At 43.7% G+C, this 24,558-nt stretch overlaps 1 protein-coding gene across 4 annotated transcripts in view; it reads right to left on the reverse strand.

Moving 5' to 3' along the window:
• The window catches only part of EXOC6B (exocyst complex component 6B), a 313,881-nt gene that overhangs the window by 103,544 nt on the left and 185,779 nt on the right, over positions 1-24,558 (reverse strand). For all 4 annotated transcript variants that reach the window (XM_063337243.1, XM_063337242.1, XM_063337241.1 and 1 more), the window contains 10 exons: positions 20,569-20,652; positions 20,360-20,406; positions 19,043-19,163; positions 16,473-16,544; positions 15,925-16,022; positions 14,907-15,012; positions 13,655-13,764; positions 7,734-7,845; positions 4,083-4,217; positions 2,781-2,960 (listed from right to left, as the gene is read on the reverse strand). In XM_063337243.1, coding sequence (XP_063193313.1) covers positions 2,781-2,960; positions 4,083-4,217; positions 7,734-7,845; positions 13,655-13,764; positions 14,907-15,012; positions 15,925-16,022; positions 16,473-16,544; positions 19,043-19,163; positions 20,360-20,406; positions 20,569-20,652 — 1,065 coding nt within the window. The remainder of the gene's footprint in view (positions 1-2,780; positions 2,961-4,082; positions 4,218-7,733; positions 7,846-13,654; positions 13,765-14,906; positions 15,013-15,924; positions 16,023-16,472; positions 16,545-19,042; positions 19,164-20,359; positions 20,407-20,568; positions 20,653-24,558) is intronic.

Genomic DNA, 24,558 nt, shown 5'->3' on the forward strand with positions numbered 1-24,558 from the left:
TGCTGCAAGTTCAAGTACTAGGACAACACTTCTCACTTTTTTAAAATCGTGTAAATTCAACACAAAGTTACCCGATTATCAGCTCTGGAAGAAAGGAGCGTTTCCAAACCAGGAAAGGACATGAGAACAGGAAGGGATGGTGTTGCATGGAGTCAACTTCTAGGAATGAGAAGATGCTCCAAAGATGCCTCATCCAAGGATGGTGCACATTTACTTACTTTTCTTCATGAGCTACTAGCAGTGTGGAAATCCTGTATTTTATAGCTGGACAAGGCTGCAAACTGATTTCAAGCAGGGCAGCAACTCCTCTAGATCGTAATGCTACGGTGCTAATGATTTGGGATGGATAGCAGCAGTACAGAAACAGCGCTACCTTGCCACCAGCAGTCCCGCAATATCCTCTTTTACTTATAATTCACTCTTTTTGGAGATAGCTCCTTTCTCCCTCAAACCCTTCTCACTCTTTCCTTTCACAAATGAAGCTCATCTCATATTTTTGGTGCTTTCACAAACGTCTCCATTTTTTCTGCGTTGCTTTAGACAGATGTGGGCTTCTACATGCCTTATCTCCTACGTTTCGTTTAGCAAAGTGCAAAAGATTTAATGTTTTCCTAAATAAGCCACTGGAAAAGAGGCCCTTGAGCCCTACAAGAACAAACCAGCAGACACCCCAAGGGATGTGAGTGCCTTTTTCCTGTACCTTGATTTTTTATGACTTGCTCTCACCCAGCGTTGCCTGCAAGAGTATGTGGGGACCCATCAGCAATGTTCAATGACAGCATCTTCATAGTGCTCCTCTAAAGTAAGAAACTCCAATATATATTAAAAAAAACCCAGACCTATGTCTCCTACAAAGCTTTTAACCAGATCTACAGCTTCACAAATCTGATTGCAGCATCTGATTGACTTGCCTCCCCTATCCCTCAGGGCTGTCGGGAGGATCAGTGCTGTGCAATGCTTAGAAGATAAGGTGCTGCGTGTGTGCTGGTTGAACAGCACTGGCACATTAGCCAGCACCTCCACCACAGCAAACTGCAGACAGCCGCCTTCTCAGCTGGGTCCTTTCTAATCCATCTCTGGAAGAGAAAAGGTTGCTTCAATTTGTCTCAGTCCGTTTTAGACCAATCAGCTGCCCTCCCAGTCTCCAAAATAATTTTGATTCACTCAAAAAGGAAACATTAATATTTAAGGAAGATAAATCACTCCAGGTCCATCTCATAAATCATTGTGGGCCTCTCTCCCCATCCTCATCTCTCCTACTAGCCATGCTTCATGCTCTGGTGCAGGGACTAATCTCCCTGTCAAACTCCATTACTTGCTTGCAGAAGTACTCCCAGTATGATTTCCAGGTGATAACCCACCTCTGTGCAGCCACATCTCCTTTTTTAAGGAGAAAACCAGCAGTTGAGGAATCCAGCCATCTCCAATCACCTCCAGACTCCAGAGGGCACCTGCCCCATGCCTGCTTGCATAGCCAGCAGCCATGCTGCTCAGGGCTGCCAATGGAGGGGATGTTTTAGCCATAAACTTGGCCTGATTAAGAAAACTGGCAAAAGCCCTTCCAACCTCTCTGCACAGGAGGCAACACTTATTCACAAGTTTGTTCCAGTGATAAGAGCCAAGAAAGAACCTTCTCCTCAACAATACCTCCAGGTACAGAGAACTGGGAAAGCCACTTTCATTTCTCTTTCGGTGGCTTCTCTATCCACAGCACATCAGTCCTCATTTCCATCCTGCCGCCAGATCTTCATGCTATGACAGAGAAGGCCAAAAACACGACTCACACAGAAGACTGCAAAGTTTTGGGGCTGTAACACCTCCTAAAACAGCTCTGGAGTGCTTGAACATCCTTCCAATAGAGCAATCACAGCAGCACACAAAAGCAGAACTGAGTGAAGGAAACTGCTATTGTGTATTATTAGTCTTTTCTTCCTGTTTATATCCAAACTCATGAAAGATGACTAGTGTGTGCTGCTGTACTATAATCCTGGGCACCAATTAATAACAAATAAGTAACAGTTGAGTAAAGAAGAAAGATCTGAAGTTGCTTTTAGGACAAATACAGTGTTCAGTGGATTTGCTATTTCAAAATACCTGCTGACTGAAGATACTCTTAAGTATATATTCATACAGGTCAGAAAAAATCTTATTTAAAGAACAAAAAGCTGTTTGAGCAAAAATGAAACTCCCCAATGGTTCTATTTTTCCTATTCAACAGGACACTACTCAGCCAACTGCAAAAAACAACATAAAATACATTTTTTGATCGCAATAACAGCATAAACATAGGCATATTTTAGACAGCAGAGAAAAGAAAGAAACATATGCTGCCTTCCAACAGAGCAATATTTTGATGTAAGGCATTCAGTGACTTGACAAACATTTGGAAATGTATCTGCAGTTCAAATAATAGACACCCTTATACTGGGATCTCTTAAAAAATCTTGAATGTCCATTAAGCTGAAAGTTATCGTATCTGAATATAGGTGGCTAGTGAATTATGATCCTATTTCTACATGGTGGACTGTGATATTTCACTCATTCACGTATAATTAGACTTGAAAATACTTGGGGAGACTCTTGCTGAAGCCTAAGTTCTGGTAACACGTGAAATAGCTTGCTTTAAAAATAGATTCGTTATTTCATAACTCTTGACAGTCCAAGGCCCCATTTCCATCACACTCCATAAAGCTTAAGCAACCAGTAGTTTCAACAGTGCCATTGGATGCCCGTGTGCTCCCCAGACAGAAAAAGAAAGCAATTTGGTGGAGGTGGCTTACCGGTAGGTGGGTGAACACAGCAAACGTGCTGCGTAGAAAGCCAATGAGATCTACAAGGTAGTCGCTGGCCTTGCTGCCCGGCTCCATGGCCATCCAGTCGTAGTCTGCCAGCTGCAAGAACTGGTCTATCTTCTGGTTCAGGTTAGTGTAAATCTCCTCCTCAGCAGCATGGCGGGCATCCTGGGAAACAAGACCATGTTACATGAGACGGAGCCTCCATACCACAAGTCCACACAAGTAACTGGACTTGAGATTGACCCAACCTTTAGCCTTAAAGACAGCACAAGACAAAGTCCTGTAGGCAACTACATGGCTGCTACAGCCTCAGGTTAGCTCAGATTGGTGGGACATGTGCCACAAGGTCAGCGGTAGGCAAGATCAAGGTGGTGTCTGCCTCTGATGCAACCTGGGGACCAGGAGGACAAATCTAGTGCAGGATGGAAGTGAGAGAGATGGGAGAGGAATGTCCCATATGAAAAAAGGTTGAGACCCACCAAACTGTGCACAGGTATGGGGTGCAGGAGGGCCACAGAGGAGCCTCCCTGACGGAATAAGGGTAGGAAAACTCACCCTTAGGCCAAATAGGTAGGTGATGCCAGAAGAGACAATAAATGGACTTGCCTGGGGACACAGGGCCTTAGTCTCCTGCTGAGTTATCCCAAGAGCAAACCTGACCGAACGAATTTCCTACTGTTGCTCCAGTCCTTGGCGCTGTTCCCATCTCCTGCTCTCCAGCCACAGGACACAATTCAGACGCCCCAAAGTTGACCCAATTATGGCCTTAAGATTTCATATAAAGTATCTGGGTGGACACTCCTGGGTTACGATTTAAAGATTTAAAAACTGGGAAGAGTCTAGCAGTTTCTGCCAGCCCTGATTTTTAGGAGGTAACACTAAAATGAGTGGAAAGATACAGAAATCTAAGTTCTGAAAATCCATTCTCCTCTTGGGTGAAAGAGAAGAGCTTACATTCATGGCCAGACATGCGTAACATTGTACGGTGCTCAAACAGCAAAATGAAAATTCATTAAAAAAGAAAATCAGCCTTTTGTTTAAAAGCTGCTTAATCCTTTAAATAGTAAGTGCAGCAGTCACAGCCTGTAAATTAGGGTTACAAATGCTCCAAAGGACAAACCCAAAAGCTAGTCCGATGGCGTAAGCTTCCCAGGATATGACAAAATTACCTTTCAGCTCAGCTTAGCCCCCTACATACACACATCCACACACGCGCTTTGAAAGCTGATACTCTCCAACCAAATACCAACAGCAACTGCCCGGAGGTGAATCTACCAGCCTTCTCACCTTGAAGGTTGTGGTCCCGTAGAGTTTGGTAGTGTGGACAGTTTCTGGAAGTACATTAGTGATATTGGTTATGAATTCCTCTAGGAACTTGCAGGATTTCTCCAAATGGGTCGTATTTATAATAATCTGTACAAGCTGCAAAGGCAAAAAAGGGATTGAAAGATAGCGCTCCTGAAGCTAGGGACGTGCCAGGGTAATGGATGCCAATTTATAAGAACTTCTGGCGTGAGAAGCTGACACTGTACAAACACACTAAGCTTTCCTACATGCTCAAAGGTTCTCCTCCTTTAACAACATCAGAAACTTAAATAAAAGATCATTTGGGGGGAAAAGCATTTCCCATGACAGACACTAATACCACAAAAGATTATTATTTTTTAATGACTTTCCTACATTCAGCTGTCAGTCAGGGTTCATTTCAGTGTAGTTCAAATACAACAGGCTTACAAAAAAATGCCATGTCAAATCACAAGTATTCTGTCTGCTAATGAACCCTAAATAACCCATGTCTTGAGTGACACCGAACACCATCACACTAAAGCATTTAACAAAGAAACCACAAGGTTTTACTTTTCTGAGGGTGGTGTAGGTGAACAGCAGATCTCACCCTGGTATCTTCTTGGTTATCGTACCCACCATTATCTGCAATTTTCTTAATGCTGTCTTCTCAGCTGCCTTCACACGGCACTATTTTGGGACATTAAAGGAAACTACAGAGTAAAAGCCTCTGCTGAAGTCAACCAACACAAACATTTACGAACCAGAGGAAACCAATCCGGGCTTCTACTTTAGGATCACTGACTTGGAAGCATCATTAATTCCTTAAGCAGATACCTTTTTCCTAGCCAATTGCCATGAATATTTCCAAGGTGCAACATAAGCTATAACAAAACCTTTACAAATAACATCTAGCTCAGATATCATGCCATAACAGTTCTCTGACAGATACAGAAGGCATTATAATGCTCCAGACTGATATAATTTAATTGCTGGAATATGGTGTGACAGTCCGCAGCTACCTCCTCTGAAGAAATTATTTTGAAACAGTTACAAATCTTCAGAATGAGATGGATTAATCACTGATTAGAGTGTTGCAGGCACAGAAATACTGAAGTAATGGTACAAATATTACAGCAAAGATTAAATATTATATAATAATTATTATACATTATATAATATAGATTATTGTTACTGCCAGATGACATGAGAAGGGGCAATGGTCACAGCTTGAGAGGTTCACCTTGGATATTAGGAAGGAAAAGAGTCATTAGGAAGGTAGTGGAGAACTGGAACAGGGTACCCGGAGAAGCTGTGGGACCTGTGTTTTGGAGATACTAAAACTCAGGTAGAGAAAGCAATGGTTGACTTGATCCGAGTGAATTACAATCCCACTTCCACTGAGAGGCTGAGCTAGATACCTCCAAAGTTCCCTTCTAGCCAACGTGTCTGTGATTTCAGTCAGGTGTTTGTTTTTAAGAAATGAAATTACAGTCTATTTGAGCACCTCTTGTTTTGTACCTGGTCCCTGAAATGTCTTACACAGGTAACTAGGGGGGCTTCTTGTTTCTGAATTCATTGGTTTAATTCTGTTGTTGATTTTTGCCTTCACACAAGCACTGATTTGTTTGCCTTTCTCTGCGTCAGACAGCCCTGACATCACAATCGTGATATATTTTCCTATAGTTTCAAGTTAACTAAATATTAGGTATTTCCAACTGTGCAAAATTCCTCCTAAATCTGTTCTCTGATCATCACAACTTACTGGTCCAGATCAGCTATCACACTTGAAGGCCCCGATTGCTTTGTTTCTCTTCCACTACTTGCTATAAGCTTTCCTGCTCCCTCTCTTTCTCCTTCAAGTTCTGATATTCTCTTAAATTTGGAGGGGTGAGACCTTCTCGTTGGGGTATTCAAATGAAAAAAACAGTAGCATCTTTTCCCTCTCTTTTGTTGAGGGATGTCAGGATCATTCAAAACACCAGGATTATTTGGAGCAGACTTTGACATCCACTGTTCAGAGGTAGCCCCAAAAAACAGCAAAGAAAAATAAATTAAAGAGGATAACAGACTGGGAAGGTTGGTACACAGCCTTGTATTACCTTGTTCACTGCTTGGAAAATGACATTGGAGAGCCCAGAAATTGAAGGTGTTGCTTTGTGCAAAAATTAAATCTTGGAAGCGATAGTTATGAAAGGTAATTTAATATCTTCCGCAGTCACTTTTGACACCAGGACTATGTTGTAGACGATATGGTACTCTTCAATGTGCCCTTTAATTCCTGTGCTTCACACAGTCACATTAATGTCTTTTCTTAAGAGGAAAGGATTTGAGAAATTCAGACGAAAAATGCTGCACGCTTCCATTTGGTCAAACAGGTCAATGGTTGCACAAAGAAAAGAGGCAGGAATGGACAAAGATCCTCAAAGTAGTTTTTCTTCAACCAAATTTGAAAAAAATGATGGTACAGATAACCCAAGGAGGGCACTAGTTGTACCTTGGTAAGTGATAAGGAACAAGAAGTTGAAAATATGAGAAGAGATTCAGAAATGAACACCAGTCTCCGGACATACTACACCTTTATTTTAAACTTGAGCTGTGCTATGTAGGCTTTCCTTGCAAAAATCCTCTTCAGCTCCAAAGCACGTGAAGAAGCCACTCTCAGCCCAAAGAAAGGCATCACCTTCGCTCAACAGGGAAGATGCTCAGGAACATCTACACCATTTAAACTGGGCAAAAGCAGCTGAGGGGACTGTCACATTCAGTTTGCCCTTCCTATACTCAATCACACTGTGGGAACATTTGCAAGAGCAGCAGAAGTGATCATCTGGGGGATGGATACTGCAAGGATAGTGTTGCATTCCTCTTTGTGGAGGGAGCCTTGGGAGGAGCAGGAGGGAAGAGGAATTTGCCCCCAGGGAGCAGAGAGATTCCAGACCTCTAGATGAAGGGCTGAGGAAGCATCATGTGTAAATACATACTGCTGTTAAGTGTGGTAAACTCGCCAAAACTCACCTCCATATGGTATTTACAGTGTCCAGAGAACATGACACATTTCTATAGTACAGTCAATTAAACAACTGCAATTGTCTAATACCTACTTATTTAATAACAGTACATAGAGGTCCCACTAAGGTATCCAAACTGCCCTGGGTACCACACACATTCCCAAACAGCCGTGATTTACGTGCATTAAACTTTTCAGAAATCTGACTTCCTGCACAAAAAAAATATCGATCGCAAAAAGAAAATACCAATATAGAGTTTGTACTGCAGCAATGTGCTGAAACCGCCTCAAACATCACCTACAGATGGGGACCACTCCCCCACCATCTCCTAGCATCCACTTGCCTCTTCCCCAGCGCTCCTTGAAGTCTTCTAACCCGCCACTTTAATTCAGATATATAAGTCTCTGCAAATTCAGAAGAGGAGCAATTCTAACAGCAACAGCAAAAAAGCTTCCTCTTTCCTGCAGTATTGTGTTTCTTTATTTGTACAGCAACACTGTGTAGTTCCATTATTGTTTTCCAACCAAATATTTTGTAATAATGGTCCAAACCAGCATCTCTAAAGGTGCTGTAAGGAGTTCCAAGGGACCAAACCCCCTTCTGTCACCCTGCCCTAGAAATGGGTCTCCTCAAAGCCATGCCCTACCTCCGTCAGCCCGACGTTTTTCCTCTTGATGACATTCTGTAAACAGTTGCTCAGTGTTCGGGTCAGCAGCAGATTTGTAGATTTTCTAATCATATCATCAACTTCCGTGGAGCTGAAAAGTAGAATTCCAAGAGAGATTTGCAAAATGCTCTATGAAAAGAAAATCACCTGGAGCTCCCATCACCCACTCTCCTTCCACATCCTCTGCTGGCTTATGCCTAATCATCCATGGACCACTTACAGGCACTGACATACTAATAAATTCCAAAATACCAACACTTTAGGCCTTTTTGTGCATGTGACTATAAGGAATGGGGATTATACAGGCAAATCCTACATCCTACATCCCTGAGGCCTCTCCTCTTAGAGCATGAGTCCAGCATGGGTAAGAGCTGCCCACAGCATCAGCACTAACCCACGCAGCCAAGCCACTGCCCTCCACACAATGCTGGAGTTTTGCACGTTCAGCAAGGGGAAAGGGATCAAGGACCTGCAATGGGGGAAAAAACCAAATCAAACTCCCAAATACCCCACACACACCACCTTCTCATGGCTTTTTCTTTAACTAAATCAAACTGGAAGATCTTGTAACATGTTCATGCCCTTTGCTAGATGGTTGCAACTGCAGCATTGCTGAAGTTTGGGGGGTTGGTTTTCTGCTTGTGTTCCTGCCCCTCCAAAATGCATGCCAGCCAAGCACAACCTCTCCTTTCTCACGGAGGTTTTGGAAACCCACCCCAGCACAGGCTCCTTTGATCTGTCATTGGCCCTGCATTAGCCCTGACACTATGGGGCTTTATCTCTGGCAGCGCAGTGACAGGCAGCTAAGGGCAAGGAAAGGAAGGCTAAGAAGTGCTACAAACTTTAAGGCTCCCACTAAATCAAGTCCGTGACCTTTTGCTCCTTCTCCTGTTGCACCTGACAAATGGGCCAGATTACAAAGCAGGGATGGACACAAGAAGCAAAAGCAAACCTTGCAGTTACCCCACCGCCAGCACGTGATATGGGGAATGTTGGTGAGCTGCTATCAGGGTGCCTGCTGGTGCAGGGACATGGCGCTGCCAGCCCCAGTCCATCTCACACCTCCCCAATTCTGTGCCTATTTAACATAAGGCAGATGCATGGAGCTGAGCCCTGATCCATCAGCGCCTGATGCTTGGGAAAGCAAGACTAAGCCTTCTCCAAAGGCAACCCTGTGGTCACAGTAGCATCTCCTGTACCTGCTCCTCCTCCCTGAGCACGACGCATCCTTCAGTCAACTACATTTTTCAAGTTATTCAGGACCTTCCTTGTGCTGCTGCATGAGAATTGCACTGAAAGTCCCCAAATTCCTGGGATAAGTGGCAAACATTGCTCCCTGCTCGCATCTCTGAGCAAAGTCACGTTCACGTTTCCATGAGACCAAGAAAGCCGTGTCCTGCTGCAGCTTTCCCAAGGAAAAGCCCAGCTGCACAACTCCCTGCACACCCAGCGGCTGCTCACCATGCTGCACTCCCCAACAGGTTTCTCTAATATTTCCTTTGCCCTGATGTTTAGAAATCTGCTTTTCCGAGCTACACGCCTGCCAAGGGTTGACCACTGTCTCCTTCCCAGTTGGATGCAAGTGGAGCAGGGCCAGCAGCTCGGCAGGACCCAGCTCCTGATAATTTAAATTCAATGTCACCAGCCAAAGTCTTAGTGTGGGTCTCTTCTAGATCATCATCACTGATCTCTGTGAGTTTATTTTCCTCCTGCTTAGTGGGGAAACATATCCTGTGCCAGTGACGATCAGGGCTAGCCCACTCCACATCCCAGATGGACTCCTTGGCTCCTTCTCGCAGGGTTTTGATGTAAGGTACAAAGTGATGCATTTGGGTTTTTAAAAGTGTGGAACAGAAATCAAAAAGGCAGGGGGAAGAGAAGAAACCAGCTAATGAATTTTCCTGGTCTTTATACTATGGGTAGAGCTCTCAAACAAGGTTTTACTTGAAGATAAACAAAAAAATCCCCAAAACCCACCACACTTGCATACACACAATCCCCAGGCTCTCCATCATCCCCCAGGAAGAACCAGATTGTCCCCAGTTCCCTCCACCAGACAATAGCATGGTTAAATATAGCAAATACAACAAAATATAACCCTGTGACGATCTACAGATGGTAAAAAGGAGATTTAAAGTGAAGGGGTGGTACAAAAAAACCTCGTGACACCAGGGGCAGCTGCCTGCTGCTGCTGGAGCGGTGTGGGAACAAGGGAAGGGGGCTGGGAAGCAAAATGGTCTGGACCCACACTCAGAGTGGGTAAAGAAAAAATTCCGTAGGGAGCAAACAATACACAAAGCTATATCTTTGTACAAGCACTGTGGCCCTTTTGGGATTTTCCCTGGGAAATCCTGAAATGCGATACACAGGGAGTAACATAGCCCATTGCTAAGGTTCGTGGAGGTGAGAACGGCCAAGGTTGGAAGAGGAGCTGGTGGCCAGAGCTTCCAGTATCTTCTGTAACCAAGAATGCACAGATGAAAACATGGGGGTTTGGACATGATGTCAGCTTTTCTCACTAAACCAACACAGCAACCAACTAGGTCGTGCTCGAAAAGCTTTCTTTTTTAAATTCAAATGTCAACCTGTCTTCAGGGCATCAAACTTAAACAAGCCAGTTACTGTCTGGCTGCGTGTACGCCCTGAGACAGTCATGCTCTTGGCAGGAGTACGATGCTGCTGGCCTATGCCTGACGCCACAGCCAGGGCTGACGGCACGAGGTTGCCATATCACCAAACGCTTTGCAAATTGAGAGTTTGCTTTAATTGCTCACTTCAGCTGCAGGAACATCTCAACCATGATAGCCTCCAGGGCATAAACAAGTAGTGCTTAATAAGACTGCTTAGCACTTCCGTGCTGCTTTTACTTCTTCAAAGCACTTCTACCTGAGCTTTCTCTGCATACAAGCACCATTTCCAAAGGTTTCCTGTTCTCATTTTGTTTCTTGGCTGCATAAGCTAGAAAATCAGGTTGTAACTTCAGTTACATGGTGGGTCAAGCAGCCTGGTAACCCCTGCAGTTGCATTCCACAAGAGCAGAAGGATTTGCAACATTTGCCATGAGGTCCACACACTGAGTAAAGAAAAAAAAAATCCCTTGGGGGAAAAAAAAAAAAAAAAAAAAAAGAGCAGGATTTGACCAGGTGCTGGACTGCAATCCCCCAAATCTTCCTTGGTTCAACAGAAGAGGTCAGTGAGGGTGACAACAAGAGCAACGGGAGTTAGCAGTTGCCTTGCCCAGCAGCCTCCCAGCTGAAACGACGAACCAAGCTCACACCAACAGTCGAGACCCAGCGCCCAGACCAGCGGGGCCAGTTAGCAGAGTAATGGTACCAGTCAGCTGTATGACGCCGACTCTTGACTGTGAAGTAGAGGCAGGGTCTTGGCTCAACAGAAAGCTCAGCTCTCAGTTCTCATATATACAAGAAGAAAACAAAACCCCCAAACGAGCAATATTTTTCATATCGGCTGCTCTCTACGTATGTCTGACATCAATTTGATCTACCAACTTCATTACCAGGCTTGGTCTACAACCACAGACCACTAGTAACACCAAAGCAACAATATGAACTATCAAAGAAACCACATTTATCTCCTCTCTCCTAAAGTGGGCTTCCAAAGGTCCAGCCTGATTTAGTTATTCAAGCCTCTGATTTTTTTATTTTATTTTTAAAAACTTTATGTACTGAAATTATTTTCAGCACTTTCAAAAATTGTATCCCAAGTGCTTTCAAGATTGGCGCTTTGTTTGAAAAAAACCCAAAACTAAACAATTGAAGTCCTGGTAGATTAGAGCTGACATCTCGTCCTTCCACCTACTGTTTTCCAAAGATATTCCCTATCTTTCAAATGAGAAATTCCACTGGAGCCATTAGAAGCCTTCCAGCAAGTGGATACTTTTAAAGAAATCTCTTGGATGAGCTCAAATACACACTTTTTAACAAAGGCAGAACTGCTGAAAATATAAAGAAGGTTTTCTTTCTCCTAATCAAATTAATAAAGCCAAACAAAAAAATCTGCAATGCCTAAAAACGCATAGTAAGCTCCAAATTTTCTTCAAATGCTTGAAAAGCAAAATAACTTCACAAGCATATCAACATAAAGGAAAACACTCCCATCCAACAAATACAAGGAGCTACTTCAAAAAAAATAGAAAAAAAATACAAAATAAGTTTTCTGCCATAGGCTCTGCTCTTCAGGAAAAGACCGCAGAATATTTAAGCGAACTGTCTGGGTTAATGACAGCTGATGTCCCGTATCCCATAGCAGTAGTCATGACCTTCAGGCCTCCCATGACTGACGGGCTGACCCCAATCACTCCAGGGTGCAAGGTAAATGACAACCAAAGAAGAAAAAGAAAGAGAAGAGAAAGAAAACTTGCTGCCGGCTTTGTAGCCAAGCTTCCTAATAAAACCTAATTCAAGCTGTCAGGGTGAAATGAAGAAAGTGTCACAGGGGTTTTCAGAGAAATATTCCAAATGTTTGGCTAGAAAAGCCAAGAGCTGGGCTCCCTTCCCCCATCCCAACACCACTCCTCAAAAAGAGCTGGAAAATCCAATGTCAAAAGGAATTTTAATAATGTCTCCGGGGGGACCCCTGAGAAGGGACCCAAGGGGACGCTTTTCTTCCCTTCCCTGACAAACCCAATCATCTCCATAATGGTAAAGAGCACAAAACTCACGAGGGAAGTGCCAACGGAGGGGTTCGGTGAAACCAGCATCCGTGTGAAATCAGACCATTCTGCCAACTTTAGAAACCGAGATCTTTAATGGTGACCCACAGGTTAAGAGCCCTGGGAGCCACCAAAGAGAACAACCTGCCACCAGTGAAAGGTTGAGATTAAATGCAGGGTGAGAAATGTCCTGTGCTTCCACATCAGCCAACAAGCTGCCGTGTCCTCTAGCAGATGATGGAGAGAAAGTGGATCTTCAAAGTACTATCCCTCTCACAAAGAAAGAGAAATTAATACCCTGAAGAGCCTTGTGCAGGCACTGAAACAGCTGGTGAGTCCCCAGAACACTGCTTTAGCTTCACATCAGCACTGCGGTAAAGTCCAGTGCCAGGCCATGGCCAGGACATGAAGTTGCCAAGGGAGGTGAAGCCTCACACACAGTCCAATCTCTCACTAGTACAGTGCCGCACACAGCCAGAGGAGAAAAAGGATCCCTCCTTCAAGTAAAAATCTCGTTATTTATTTATATACCTCTACCAAGTTGAAGACATTATAGGGTACAAAAAGAAAGCACGAACTTGCAGTTTCTGGCTAATATAGCCATCTTCCAATCTCATACCCACAGGCAAAACCAGCATTAAGGTACCTTGGGATGGAAAATGGAGGGAAAACACATGGAATATTTTGCAGGCTTTAAAAAAAAAAATCAGATTATTTGTATACAAACTCTCATGGGAAACAAGAAAAATAAACCCTAAACCAGCAGCCGAAACTCATTACCACACAGGGCAAATCAAAACTTCAGAGTTTTCTTGACAACAGTGCGGGGAGACAGTGTGCCAGTTGTAGATGGTACACGAGGCACTAACCCAATGACAAGTGGACATCGCTATCTTCCTCAAGACAACTATACTCATCTATTTAGTACAACTGACTCGGAAACATCTCAGAGGGAACAGCCTCCTCACTTTTTATACAGCTAGCATGGTCCTGGGCTACCTTTCTCTCTATGAGGCAGCTACTTTTGAAGACTTGGACAGCCCTTTGTAAATTAAGGATGCCACCGCTCTAAGGAGACCACCGGTCGCCTTCACCCTGGACAGGGTATATCCAAGCAGTTTTGCAGCATGAAGGGTTGAGGAAAAGAATTCATATTTTAAAACTTGTTGAGACCTTTCACTGCAGACAAAACCTCCGTACTACAACCATTAGCACACTCATCCCCTACCTCAGATGAAGGTCTTCCGAAAACTTCAGACAGGCGTAGATGAATTCCTTAATCTGATTGTAAACTTTAGGCACAAACTCAGAAAAGGGGAACTTCTTTGGAAACTGTTGCTGTAAAACACAGGAGAGAATTCAAGTCGAAGAGCAGATATTTAACAGGAGTGACGACTGCTTTCCAGCAACATGTTCCAAGCAGTCAAATTAATGCTAGTATTTAGCTAAGTCCAGCAATGAAACAACAAGCCAGCATTTATTGTATATTATATAAACATTTCAGCCAAGTGAAAGACCAGATAATCACTTACAAATGGCACATGGGTGCATAAGGGATTTGGAGTCTGAAATGAGCTGGAAGGAAACTTGCAGCTAGGAGGGAGCAGGCAGCACAAGAGACCCTCATTCCCTCTCCCAACTCCCTAAGTCATATGAAAAAAATGCGTTGGAGAACCCCTTGACTTTTATCTCCCACCATGCACAAAGTGTTATGCTTGGTCACTTCCCACAGTTGCTGCCCAAGGTGAGCACTTGCTTACAACACCAAAAGCCAAGAGGAAACAGGTGTCCTGTACCAAATTTTTCCAAACAGCTTTTACCCATAGCACACACATGGCTGAGAGGTGCTGAGTGTAATAGTAAGAAGCTGGACCCCATGATACAGTTTTGGGGAAAGGACACAAACTCTCTGAAATCTAAACACTTGACTTGGATAGAAAACCCTCCCAGTCCTAATTAAGTTCACCAGGCTTGGAGCTCACTGACTGACAGATGTGGAGCAGAAGGCCAAGCAGGCTTTTAAGGGACACTGGCTAGGTCAAATTTGGCTACACTTAGGTTTTGCAAGCACACACTTCCACAAAAGCCAAGATACATGACTTTGTTGGGCTTGTTTTTTTAAGAGATGAGATTAAAACAAATAAAAGGTCACTAACACACTTCATAAAATGGGAATAAAATACCAATGGAAGCAGATATTTCTCGTTTCTTGTCTACTGCAAGCACTGTTCAGCTGCAACAGTACACTGTGATCTGAAAATAAAATCGACGACTCTCCTCAACCGCACCAGAAATGCATCACATGGAAAGTATATTTGTTCTTTTTCCTCGTTTTGTTTTTGTTGTTGTTGTTTATTTGGTTTGGTTTTTGGGGAGTTTTTTTGACTCTTTCATTTGCAGTTCTTGATGCCACTAACAAGAGTACGGGCTTTCCCTGCAAGAGCAGATAAGCTGTGCCACTTCCCCCATTTCAAGATTACCTTTTCAAGTTCTGCATCCTGGAATGGAAACTGTCCAACTATTTTCTTATAAACTTCTTCATTTGCCACTGGGATGGGACTGTAGTTATCCAAATCAAGTATATTTCTAAGAAAATAAAAAAAAAGTTAGAAAGATAGTTCTGTGATGACAGACCAACCACAACTTTGCAGATATACTGCTCCGTTGGGAAGCTCTTAAGAAGTTGGTGCCAGTCTAAGAGGTGATTCCATAGGCCTAAACTTCTCCCCATGTTTGTGAGTGTTGAAATCATCTTTGCTGCAGCCAGACTCAATGATCTCTCCCAGCTTCCTGCCTTCAGCCTGCATAAAACCACAACCAGAGCTTACTGGTGATTTTAGTCCAGACTGGAGCTTCAGCAGCAGCCCCTGGTAAAGTCCTGGTAAAGTCCAGGTGAGCTTCAGTCCTGCCTGACTTGAAGAAGACGGATGCTGAGCTACCAGGGCATTGACAATCCTCCAGTACCTCTTCCCAATGCCCCATGTTCTGAGACACCTCAGTCCTGGGATATCCTGGAGGACCCTCACAGGATGAGCTGGTGGCTCCAGAGTACAGCATGGGACCCTGGATAATATATCATGCCCTACCTGTGGGCAACTGCTCAGCTCATGGATGTGCCTACAGCAGCAGCACAGGGATATGCCACTGATGTCCTAAGACACATGTGTCTCAGTGTTGGACTAATGGCACAGTAACGCTACTGCAACACCAGGTTTTTGCATCCTTCCATCTATCGACTGTCAGTGTGAGCTTCATAATGAAACCGTAACTTTATCTCTCTGCGACATAAAACCTCTGGTCTATACTGATTTATTGCACGGATCTCACCACACGCAGGATCCTCAAACTGTGCTTAAATTGGCTTTCCCTGGTCCAAGCTGAAGCTTACTGTTGCCCAAAATTTAAACACGACCTTGCAACTAATATCTCAAAAGACTTTATTTATGGGCCAAAGCTACTTTGTAAGGTACATCTCATGAGTTTGCTTAAAGATCTTACCTGAAAACTCCTGACCATTTCTTCAGCAGGGTTTCACTATACTGGTCTTGGATCTCCAACAGCATGTCAAAGAGTTGGTTCACCGGGAAGCCATAGCCCTGTAGGGAGGTGGGGGAAGAGAGCAACTTCATAGAAGAAAGGGTCACCACAGGCAGTTGAAGATTATTTTCTCATTTAATAGGGACCATGTGGGCAAATTCTCCCATACTGCCACCACAGAGATGAACAGTGCTGGTGGAGATATTTAGGTGGTGATTTACTGAGGTGGTAGGACCAAGGGCTATTAAAGGCTGGGCTGGGTGCGGACAGGAGGGACAAGGGCTTGGCAAGGTGGCCAAGGCTTTGGCCTTGCTCATGGGCTGGCCATCCCACATGCAGAGCGAACCAGGCTGTCCATCAGGTGCCATAATTCATGCACCACAATGCCAAAAAAGAAGCTGGGCCACCACAGAAAGCTGACATCAGCCATTTAACTACACTGACAGACACCACCTGTGAGCAGCATGACTGTTCAGCGAGATAAAGAGCGGTTGCCAATAGCCCCATACCTGGAGTGTATCTGCAAAGAGGACAATGAGGTTCTTCAAGTCTAACACCAGGCTCGGGTCTGAGCAGTAGGACTGCAAAGAAGGAGAGAAATTAAAACATGATTTTAACTGCCACACGCGGGAAAAATATTGCCTTCAGCCCTCCTGTGTCATCATTGAGTGATACGTAGGCACGCTGTACAGTCTTACGATCAGCAGCTTTCATCCTACAGCCCATGCCCTAACGCTGTACAGGGCAAGGGAAGGCACACTGATAAGGGTATCTCTCCTCATAACACACTGCTCTTGAGGCTCTCCATGATGAATAAGGATTTCGGTTGCTCTAGAGATACCTGAAGTGTCTCTAAGATTACCCAGCAGCTGCTGGGGAAGCGAGAGGAGATGAAGCAAATCAGCGCGCTGTCATACCAAGACGACAGCAGCGCCTCTCATTTAATATTTAGTGTGTTGTGTCTGACGGTAATGAAGCATCGCAGCGAGGCATCCCTGAGCCCCATACGAAGTCTGCATTGCTAAGTGGTTCAGGCTGAGAAAAAACATCCTGCATGCCTATATTTCAGCAACACCAGTGGTCAGAGCTACAATACATGTATTTATTGCAAGTCAGGTCACTGCTCAAAACCCTAAAGACACAACTCAGTGTAGTGACAGCGCTGTTTGTCCCCTTAGAGCCACCCCACGTTACCCACAGGCTTCACGTGCTCTCTGGACGTAGCAGACAACAGCCGTATGCTGAAATATGTAAAATTTCAGACAGAGTCTTACCAAATATAGAATCAGTGATCATAAGCTGGAAAGAGAAACAGATTTAAAGCTCACTGGAAACTCAAGGAGGAATGACTCCATTAATCAATGTGAAAGACTGGAAGAGACACATTTTCCATTTCACTGTCCAGAAAAGAAAGTCAGAAAGAAAGATAATGCCCTAAAGCTATCAGAAGTGATAAAAGATGTTCCTGTCTGCAGCAAGGAAGAAAATCCAGGGATAGGTTTGGCTGAACAGGAAGAACTGAAACTGCCTCACCAACATGACAGCCCTCCATCAAGTCTCAACAGCAATATGGGATGGACGGCACTGGTCTACATGGGATCTATAGGGTGACCAGTACATAGAGATGACTGATGACCACAGTAGTAGTGCTGAGAAGTCATGTAACATTTCATCATTACTGAAAAAAAAAGCTCACTTGGCAGCCACTTCATGCATTAAGTTTGGCATCACTTAAAACAACTTGTCAGGGCAACAAAGTTGGTAAAACTGAAAAACACCATGTTTGTACCTGGCTTACTTTCACGGCTTTCACCTAACAGAAACCCCCACTTAAAAAGAAAATAAACACAGCTTTACAACCTAGCGGGGTACGCATCTCTGTGTTTATCCCCTTTCATAACACAGAAGCTTAAGTGGAAGGAGGCAGCTTTCCAGTCAACACAACTGCCGTGCTGGACGGAGCCAGAGTGCCCCAGGAAGCCGTTGTGGTCCCTCATCCCAACGAGCTCCAGGTCCATCAAATGGATTATCCCCACCTGCACAGGTAAAGCCAAGCAACTCTTCAGCAACACTGCCCCTGGGCAACCACGCTAAGCTAGGGCACGTAAATGCATGAACTCAGTGTGGTTTGGAGCGAGCAGCATACTGTGTCTCCATGCAGAAATTTTAGGTTCTTCTCAGCAAAGAGCAACGACATCATTATCACTTGGGTACAACCACACGCATGTTACATCACATTAGATGCAGGCTTGCATCAACATGGCCCTGCAGCATCCCCGTGCTTTCAGATGGCACTGCCTTCCCGGAGCTGCAGTGGGATTTCAGTGATTAAATACTTTGTTTTTCCTGGACAAAATGGCCCAACAGTTTGAAAATGGACATGTGGAAAGTCATTAATGCTTTCCCTTTTACAGTCAAAACGCAATTTTTTCATCCTGTTAGCCAACAAGGTTTTCGGAAAACTCCAGTGCTCCCAGCTGAACCAGTACAACGTTATATAAGGAGATATAAAACTGGTAAAAAATTGTACATTTTTTGCAATTGGCTTTGGTTTTTTTGATCAAGCAGAGAAATACCGAAGAGATAAGCAATTTTTTTTCCAACCTTCTTTCAGTATTAAAAAATAAGAAGTGTATTTAGTGTCTTTTTACGTACAAATTATTTGCAGTTTGATAGCAGCCTATTCACTGCCATGAACTTTGAGGGAATATCAAACAAGGTCATACTTCAGTGTGCCAAATAGACGCTTTTTTCCCCAGTTTCCTGGGACAAACCAACTCCCTCTGCTGGCGCTTTTCAAAAGTGATCAGTGAAGTAAAAAGAAAAATCTCAAACCATGATTTTCTTCTTTCCAGTCCCCCAAAATATTGAGAGTTTGGTACAGGGAAATGCATTGCATCAAGTGGCAAAAAAAGCTAGAGAAAGCTTTGGGGGAAATAGCAGTGTATCTTCATGTTATGATTTTAAACAGGGTCATTGGAAAAGAGGCAAAACAATGAATACTACTGTAAAAGCCAGCATTTCCAGCATGTCAAGTCATACTCAAGCAACAGCTGAGCAACCCAGGGCTTTTACTTACTGAATGTGTTCTTAGTGCTGCAATAGTTTTTGATAACGCCATCTCCCACAGCTCATCAATATAGGCTCTATTTACCAAGCCCTGCGTTGTATGCAAGATGTGATCTTCAACTACAAAAAACCTAATGGAGAGGAGAAAATGGCACCGTTATCAAAAGTTACAGGTTTTGAGACATCAAAAGAGATCTGCAAAATCCGCATGTGAGGGACACGCAACATTTGCACAACCACAAGTCTCCAGAGCAAGCTCAGATATCTGTATCAAATATAGCCAGTGCTAAGCACTTTATTCACTTATTTTTAACATCGCAGTATATGATGTTTCACTGTATTACAGAAGTGAGCTAAAACATAGTTGCTCATAGTAATGCAACTGAGCGTATATACAAAGGCAGAACTTCCCCTCTCTCAAAGTCCTCCACCCTATTATTTGAACAAGAACCGCTGATTAAACTCTGCTCCAGCCAGCAGCAATCGCGTTACAATTGGCTAACTGCAGGGAAAAATACTTAAACTGCAGGGAAAAATACTCTCTCGTGCCCAGCTACACCACACGCTCACAACCATTTAAAGGCAATCAGTTCACTCCAATCTCCAGTTATCAAACATGCGGGCCAAAAAGAAACTGTATTTTTCAGGGAGCGAGCGTGGCACCGCGTGTTTTAAACAGCAATGCACAAAATCTCAGCTGTGTTTTGTCAGGGCAATCCAGCCCAGGAGCACGGAGCTAAGTGAGATGGCGAGCAGCACACATTGCATGTGCGATGGTCACAATGAGATGTTAAAAGAAATTTCAACATCATACCCTAACTTTCTTAGATTACCAGTCTTAGGTTGCCTCCTCTTAAAGCTTGGCTGGTTTTGGAAGACTCTTGACAAATTTCTGTGCAATAATAAGAAGCTCACAGGAATAGAGGCTTGAGAATCACCTCTTTTACCAGGAAAAATAATCAAAGAATAATTATCAAATATTAAAGAATAATTAAGGCAGAGGGCCTATTCATCTCTTTAGTGGGGCAAGTAGACGCACATAGTCCACAGAGATTATTTATCCTCAAATTCCCAGAAATGCACTTGCTAGTACAAGAGCCGGCAGGTTCCTCCACACTCCCACTAGTGACGCAGCAAAGTTCATGGGTGCTATAAAATACACTCTAAAACACTTAAGCCCAAACCACCTCCCCCCCTTCCCCCCCCTCCCCATCCTTTAAAGGACCCTCAAAAAGACCGACATTCCCTCTTGTCTGTTTCATTTTAGGCTCCTCAACAACACAGTGCACACATATTTAGTAAGAATGTATATAAAAAGAATACCTACCCTACAATTTGATTAAAATATTTCCTGTAGCCATCTAAAGTTTCATGCTGCAACAAAGAAAAAGTGAGCGAAGATTAAAACAAAGGTGGCCAAGAGCAACTAGAAATAAATTAGAGACCACCCACCAGCAACAACAAGCCCAGAGATAACCCTCTGCTCCTTTATTCAGCAAAGCAAGTTTGAGCACTGCAAGTAGGGGACCATCCTACCATGTTTGAAGGAGGCTGAAGGACTAATCTGGCTTGTTTTCTTCTCTGCTTCCTATAGTAGTTCTCAAAGGTTTCTCTGGCACCCTGGAAAATAGAAGAAATTAATTCAATTACAATGGTTTGCATTTACTGTTAACTTGCAATATACTGCATTTAAGATGCAAATCTCATATTCCTCCAGCATATCTGTGCGACACTTTCCTGCAATATGCAATCCAAATATCAGAAGATAAAGAATTTTACTCAAAACATCAAGTCAAAAAAACAGTTGCGCAGGTATAAGAAAGACTATCTGATGAACGTGCAGATCACCGTGCAGATGTGTAATATGGAAGCGTGCAACCAGCTTCTTTACCAGACCATAACATGCACAAACATCAGATTTACTTAACCACAGGGGCAGTGAAATAACCCATTTCTAGTGTTAACAAAAAGAAAAAGGGGACAAACAATGCCAGAAATTCTTCCACTGATTCATGGGCTCAGACTGATGCAAAGCCACAAACGTCAGGGAATTTCAGAAAAAACATGCTTATGTGAGTCATAGCAATTTATCAGACTGGTCTATATAGTGGGAAAAAATAAAATAGGTTTTTGAGCTGATTCTTTCCCTACTTTACTGCAGGTCTGAGCCTCCAGAGGAGAGCCAGTTAGTCCCTAAAGCCAAAGACCCGAGGTCGCCTCCATGGGCATCACCTACCCACGCTGGGTGCTGCGGCGAGGACCTGAACTGCCCCTCTGGGGGCTTCTTCTGTAGGTGGTTTGTTTTACCAAGCCAGGCTACATCTGAGCATCCCCACCCAGGCAACAAACCCAAGAGGATCCTCAAATGCCATCGACCTGCTGAAGCATTCAGACGTCCGCCTACCGCACTGGTCCCCTAGGCTATGTAAAACCTTGCCGTTTTATCCCTGCCTGTTCCTCCCTCCTCCACGCCCGTGCTGTTTTATGTCTGAAATTGGATTATAAACACTTCAGAGAAGGGACAAGGTCTTGCTTTGAACTGTTCTGAGCCAAAAATAAAAAAATAAAAAAATCTCATTTGGAATTCACAAAACAAACAACACGCAACAACAAATCTCACCTGAGCAAGGCACCAGACATCAACCTTTTCTACTACGAAAAAATAAACTAATTAAATGAAAAACCTGATGCTAATTTAATGATTCTCCATCTACTATGGCATTACATAACCAGGCTGCCTTAGGATGCCCTCAGCTAAAGGGGTCTTATGAAATGTCTGCAATGAACCCTTGAGGAGCTGTAGCCTGACTTGCTCCTTGTCTTCTACAAGCTGGAGCTCAAGGCTTAAGCAAAAATTCAGCCTTGCTGATGTGCCCAGCAGTTCTCACACCTAGTACTGCCCTTCTGAATGGTGCTAAAATTCTTCAAAAAAAAATATTCTTGTGACCATGCACACGCATTGCAGAGATTATGCAGATTTATACTGTGGATTTTGTCTCTGAATTATACTTTTTATCCTAGCTGAGTATCAGGGGTGCACAGGATGAGCAGCTCCCAACCCATGCTGGGCACATCTGTCCAACCATCAGTGGTGCCAATACCCTGGGCAAGGGACAAATCTGGATCAGGTATAAATCTGAGCCTTTCACCCACAACCAAGTCAAGTATCAGCTTGAACCTGTAAGTAATCCGACATTTTAAGATAGCTTTTAAGAAACAGAAACTATCCGGGAACCAGAGTTTCCATGTCATATGTCTTCTCAATGCTCTCAAAAGTTGTTTCCCCCTGGAAAGGAAAGGGTCACAAGCCAGAAATCAATGATCTACACGTTAGAGCCAGAACAGAGAGGATTGTTAGAATTTTTATCAAGCTAAATGCTATCCCCCTTCAGAGGGCCTACAAGCAGAGACCTCCCTTCGAGCTCCTCTCCCAGGCTTGGGAACCTGTGTTTCTCAGGATGCTGGTGTTACCCATCTCCTCTCAATTTTGGTAGTGCCACAGGAGAACCAAGACAAACCTGGCTGTCCCACTCCCACCTCACCACTGAAGGGACCAGACTTAAGACATTTATTAAATCCTTCTGTGTCTCATCTCTCAAAACCTACACAAGTGGCAGAACAAACCCAGATCATCTCCATCCTGATCATAAGAGTAACTCATCTCTGGTAGCATCATTGAGATCTTTGAGTAAAGCTACTCACTAAACAAATGCAGCCCGCTGCTACCAATGAATTTGTGGTGCAAATTCAAAACTGAAGGCATTTTTCCACCATTTCTTTAATAAATTAATGTATAGCAGCATTGAAGGCAAGAGCACATCGAGGTTCAGCCACAACCACCAACGCAGCTGCAGCGGCGGTCGGTCGCTCATGCCAGCCACCATGTTTAGCTGTGTGCAGCATCACGTGGAAGCTGGCCAGTAATTAATTCCCCATTACTGAACACCCATAAGCTGCCATTTCCCCAAGCTACATAGGCGAGATTTTGTGGTGACCTTGAGGACTTACTGGAAACTTAGAAAGCAGTTCATCAGTAGCAGGAGACTGGTCTGAAAACAATCAGCCCTTTTAATACCAGATTTTGAAGACTTCTGCTAAGACTACACCACAGCAATTCAGTTCAGCTGACATCACTTTCCCTTATCCCTCCAACTGAGCTCTGAGAAGAGATCCTCCCTGCTCACCCCACCCTCACCATGCATTTCTTCAGGAAAGAAAGGCCAAAAAGTCATCGCGCTTATGTCTCCACTTCCAGCACAGCTCTGCCTGTCCTCCCATCACCCTGTAAGACCACAGTCCTTATCCTGTAGCTGTTCACCTCATTAAAAAGCTTCTCCATTTGATGTGTCCACTTTCCCACCAGCTTCTCAGGAACACGTACAGGATGGTGGAGGTCACCAGGTGCTGGGTGCGGCAGAAGCCACCAGCTCACGGGGGACAGGGCAGCGGGAAGCATATGTCCCCACAGCTGAAAGCCAAAACCCCAGACCTCATCATTCAGCTCCTCCGCCACTAGGGACAAAACACAAGCCAGATTTCTATCCCTATTTTACTGATGGCTTTGAGGAAGACAAAGAATCTGGACCAAATTCATAATATTTTCTGAAAATTCAATTATTTTGGATTGCACTTTCAGAGCAAAAAATGTTTTCTACAGACAGAAGACGCAAGAGTGATCAGAGCTGGGCTGGAGATACGGCACAAAGGATTCGCTACAAACCTGCCTCTCAACCTTGGAGGGAAGCCCCTTCAGCCTCACAGGGTGCTTAGAAGGTGTTAGATGCCAGGTTGTTCTTGTTCCAACCCAACAAATGGCTTTAACTGCAGTAGAAGAGAAGGAACAGCAAAGACCTTTGAAACTATTCCCCAAAAAGATTTAGACCATATTCATATTTTAACAGTTTCCCTAAAATTTATGGCCTAGAGACCTGCCTGTTTGACCAAAAACATCTACCCCCCAGTGCACTGTTCCCTGTATTTTCTTTGGTGAGCCTTTTTTGACTGCCCCAAGAATTAGGGACTCTCTCATGAGAGGTTATTCCAATAAAAAACTGCTCCTCCTCAAAAAAATCTCTCTTGACACGATCCACATTTTTCTTGCACGCAATTTCATCCTTTTCTCTTAAGTGCATTCCTCCACCATCTCCCTAGATCTTTTCATCGCTCACGTATTATATTCTCCTAAAAACAGGAAGTCTTTCTTCCCCTTGGAAGCAGTTTTAGCTTAGACCACCCAGTTTCCCACATTTGACTTATTTAAGACTATTCAACTTATCAGGTCTTCAGATAACAATACTCCTCTGTACTCTATTTTTTAATATTGTTATCCTCTGGGTAAAAAAAAAAAAAAGAACAAAAAACAAACAAACAGAAATAAACCACACCAAAAAAGTATCCAGAACAGACCATGGAGACCCCGTGTTTTATAGACGACTCATCTGAAACACCACATAGTGTTTATACTTTGATCCCATTCTCCTCTCACAGCCAATTTAACCAATCCCATCCTTACCTCCAGTTTTCAAA

Source organism: Chroicocephalus ridibundus, chromosome 5 (genome assembly GCF_963924245.1).
Source record: "Chroicocephalus ridibundus chromosome 5, bChrRid1.1, whole genome shotgun sequence".
NCBI classification, from domain to species: Eukaryota; Metazoa; Chordata; class Aves; order Charadriiformes; family Laridae; genus Chroicocephalus; species Chroicocephalus ridibundus.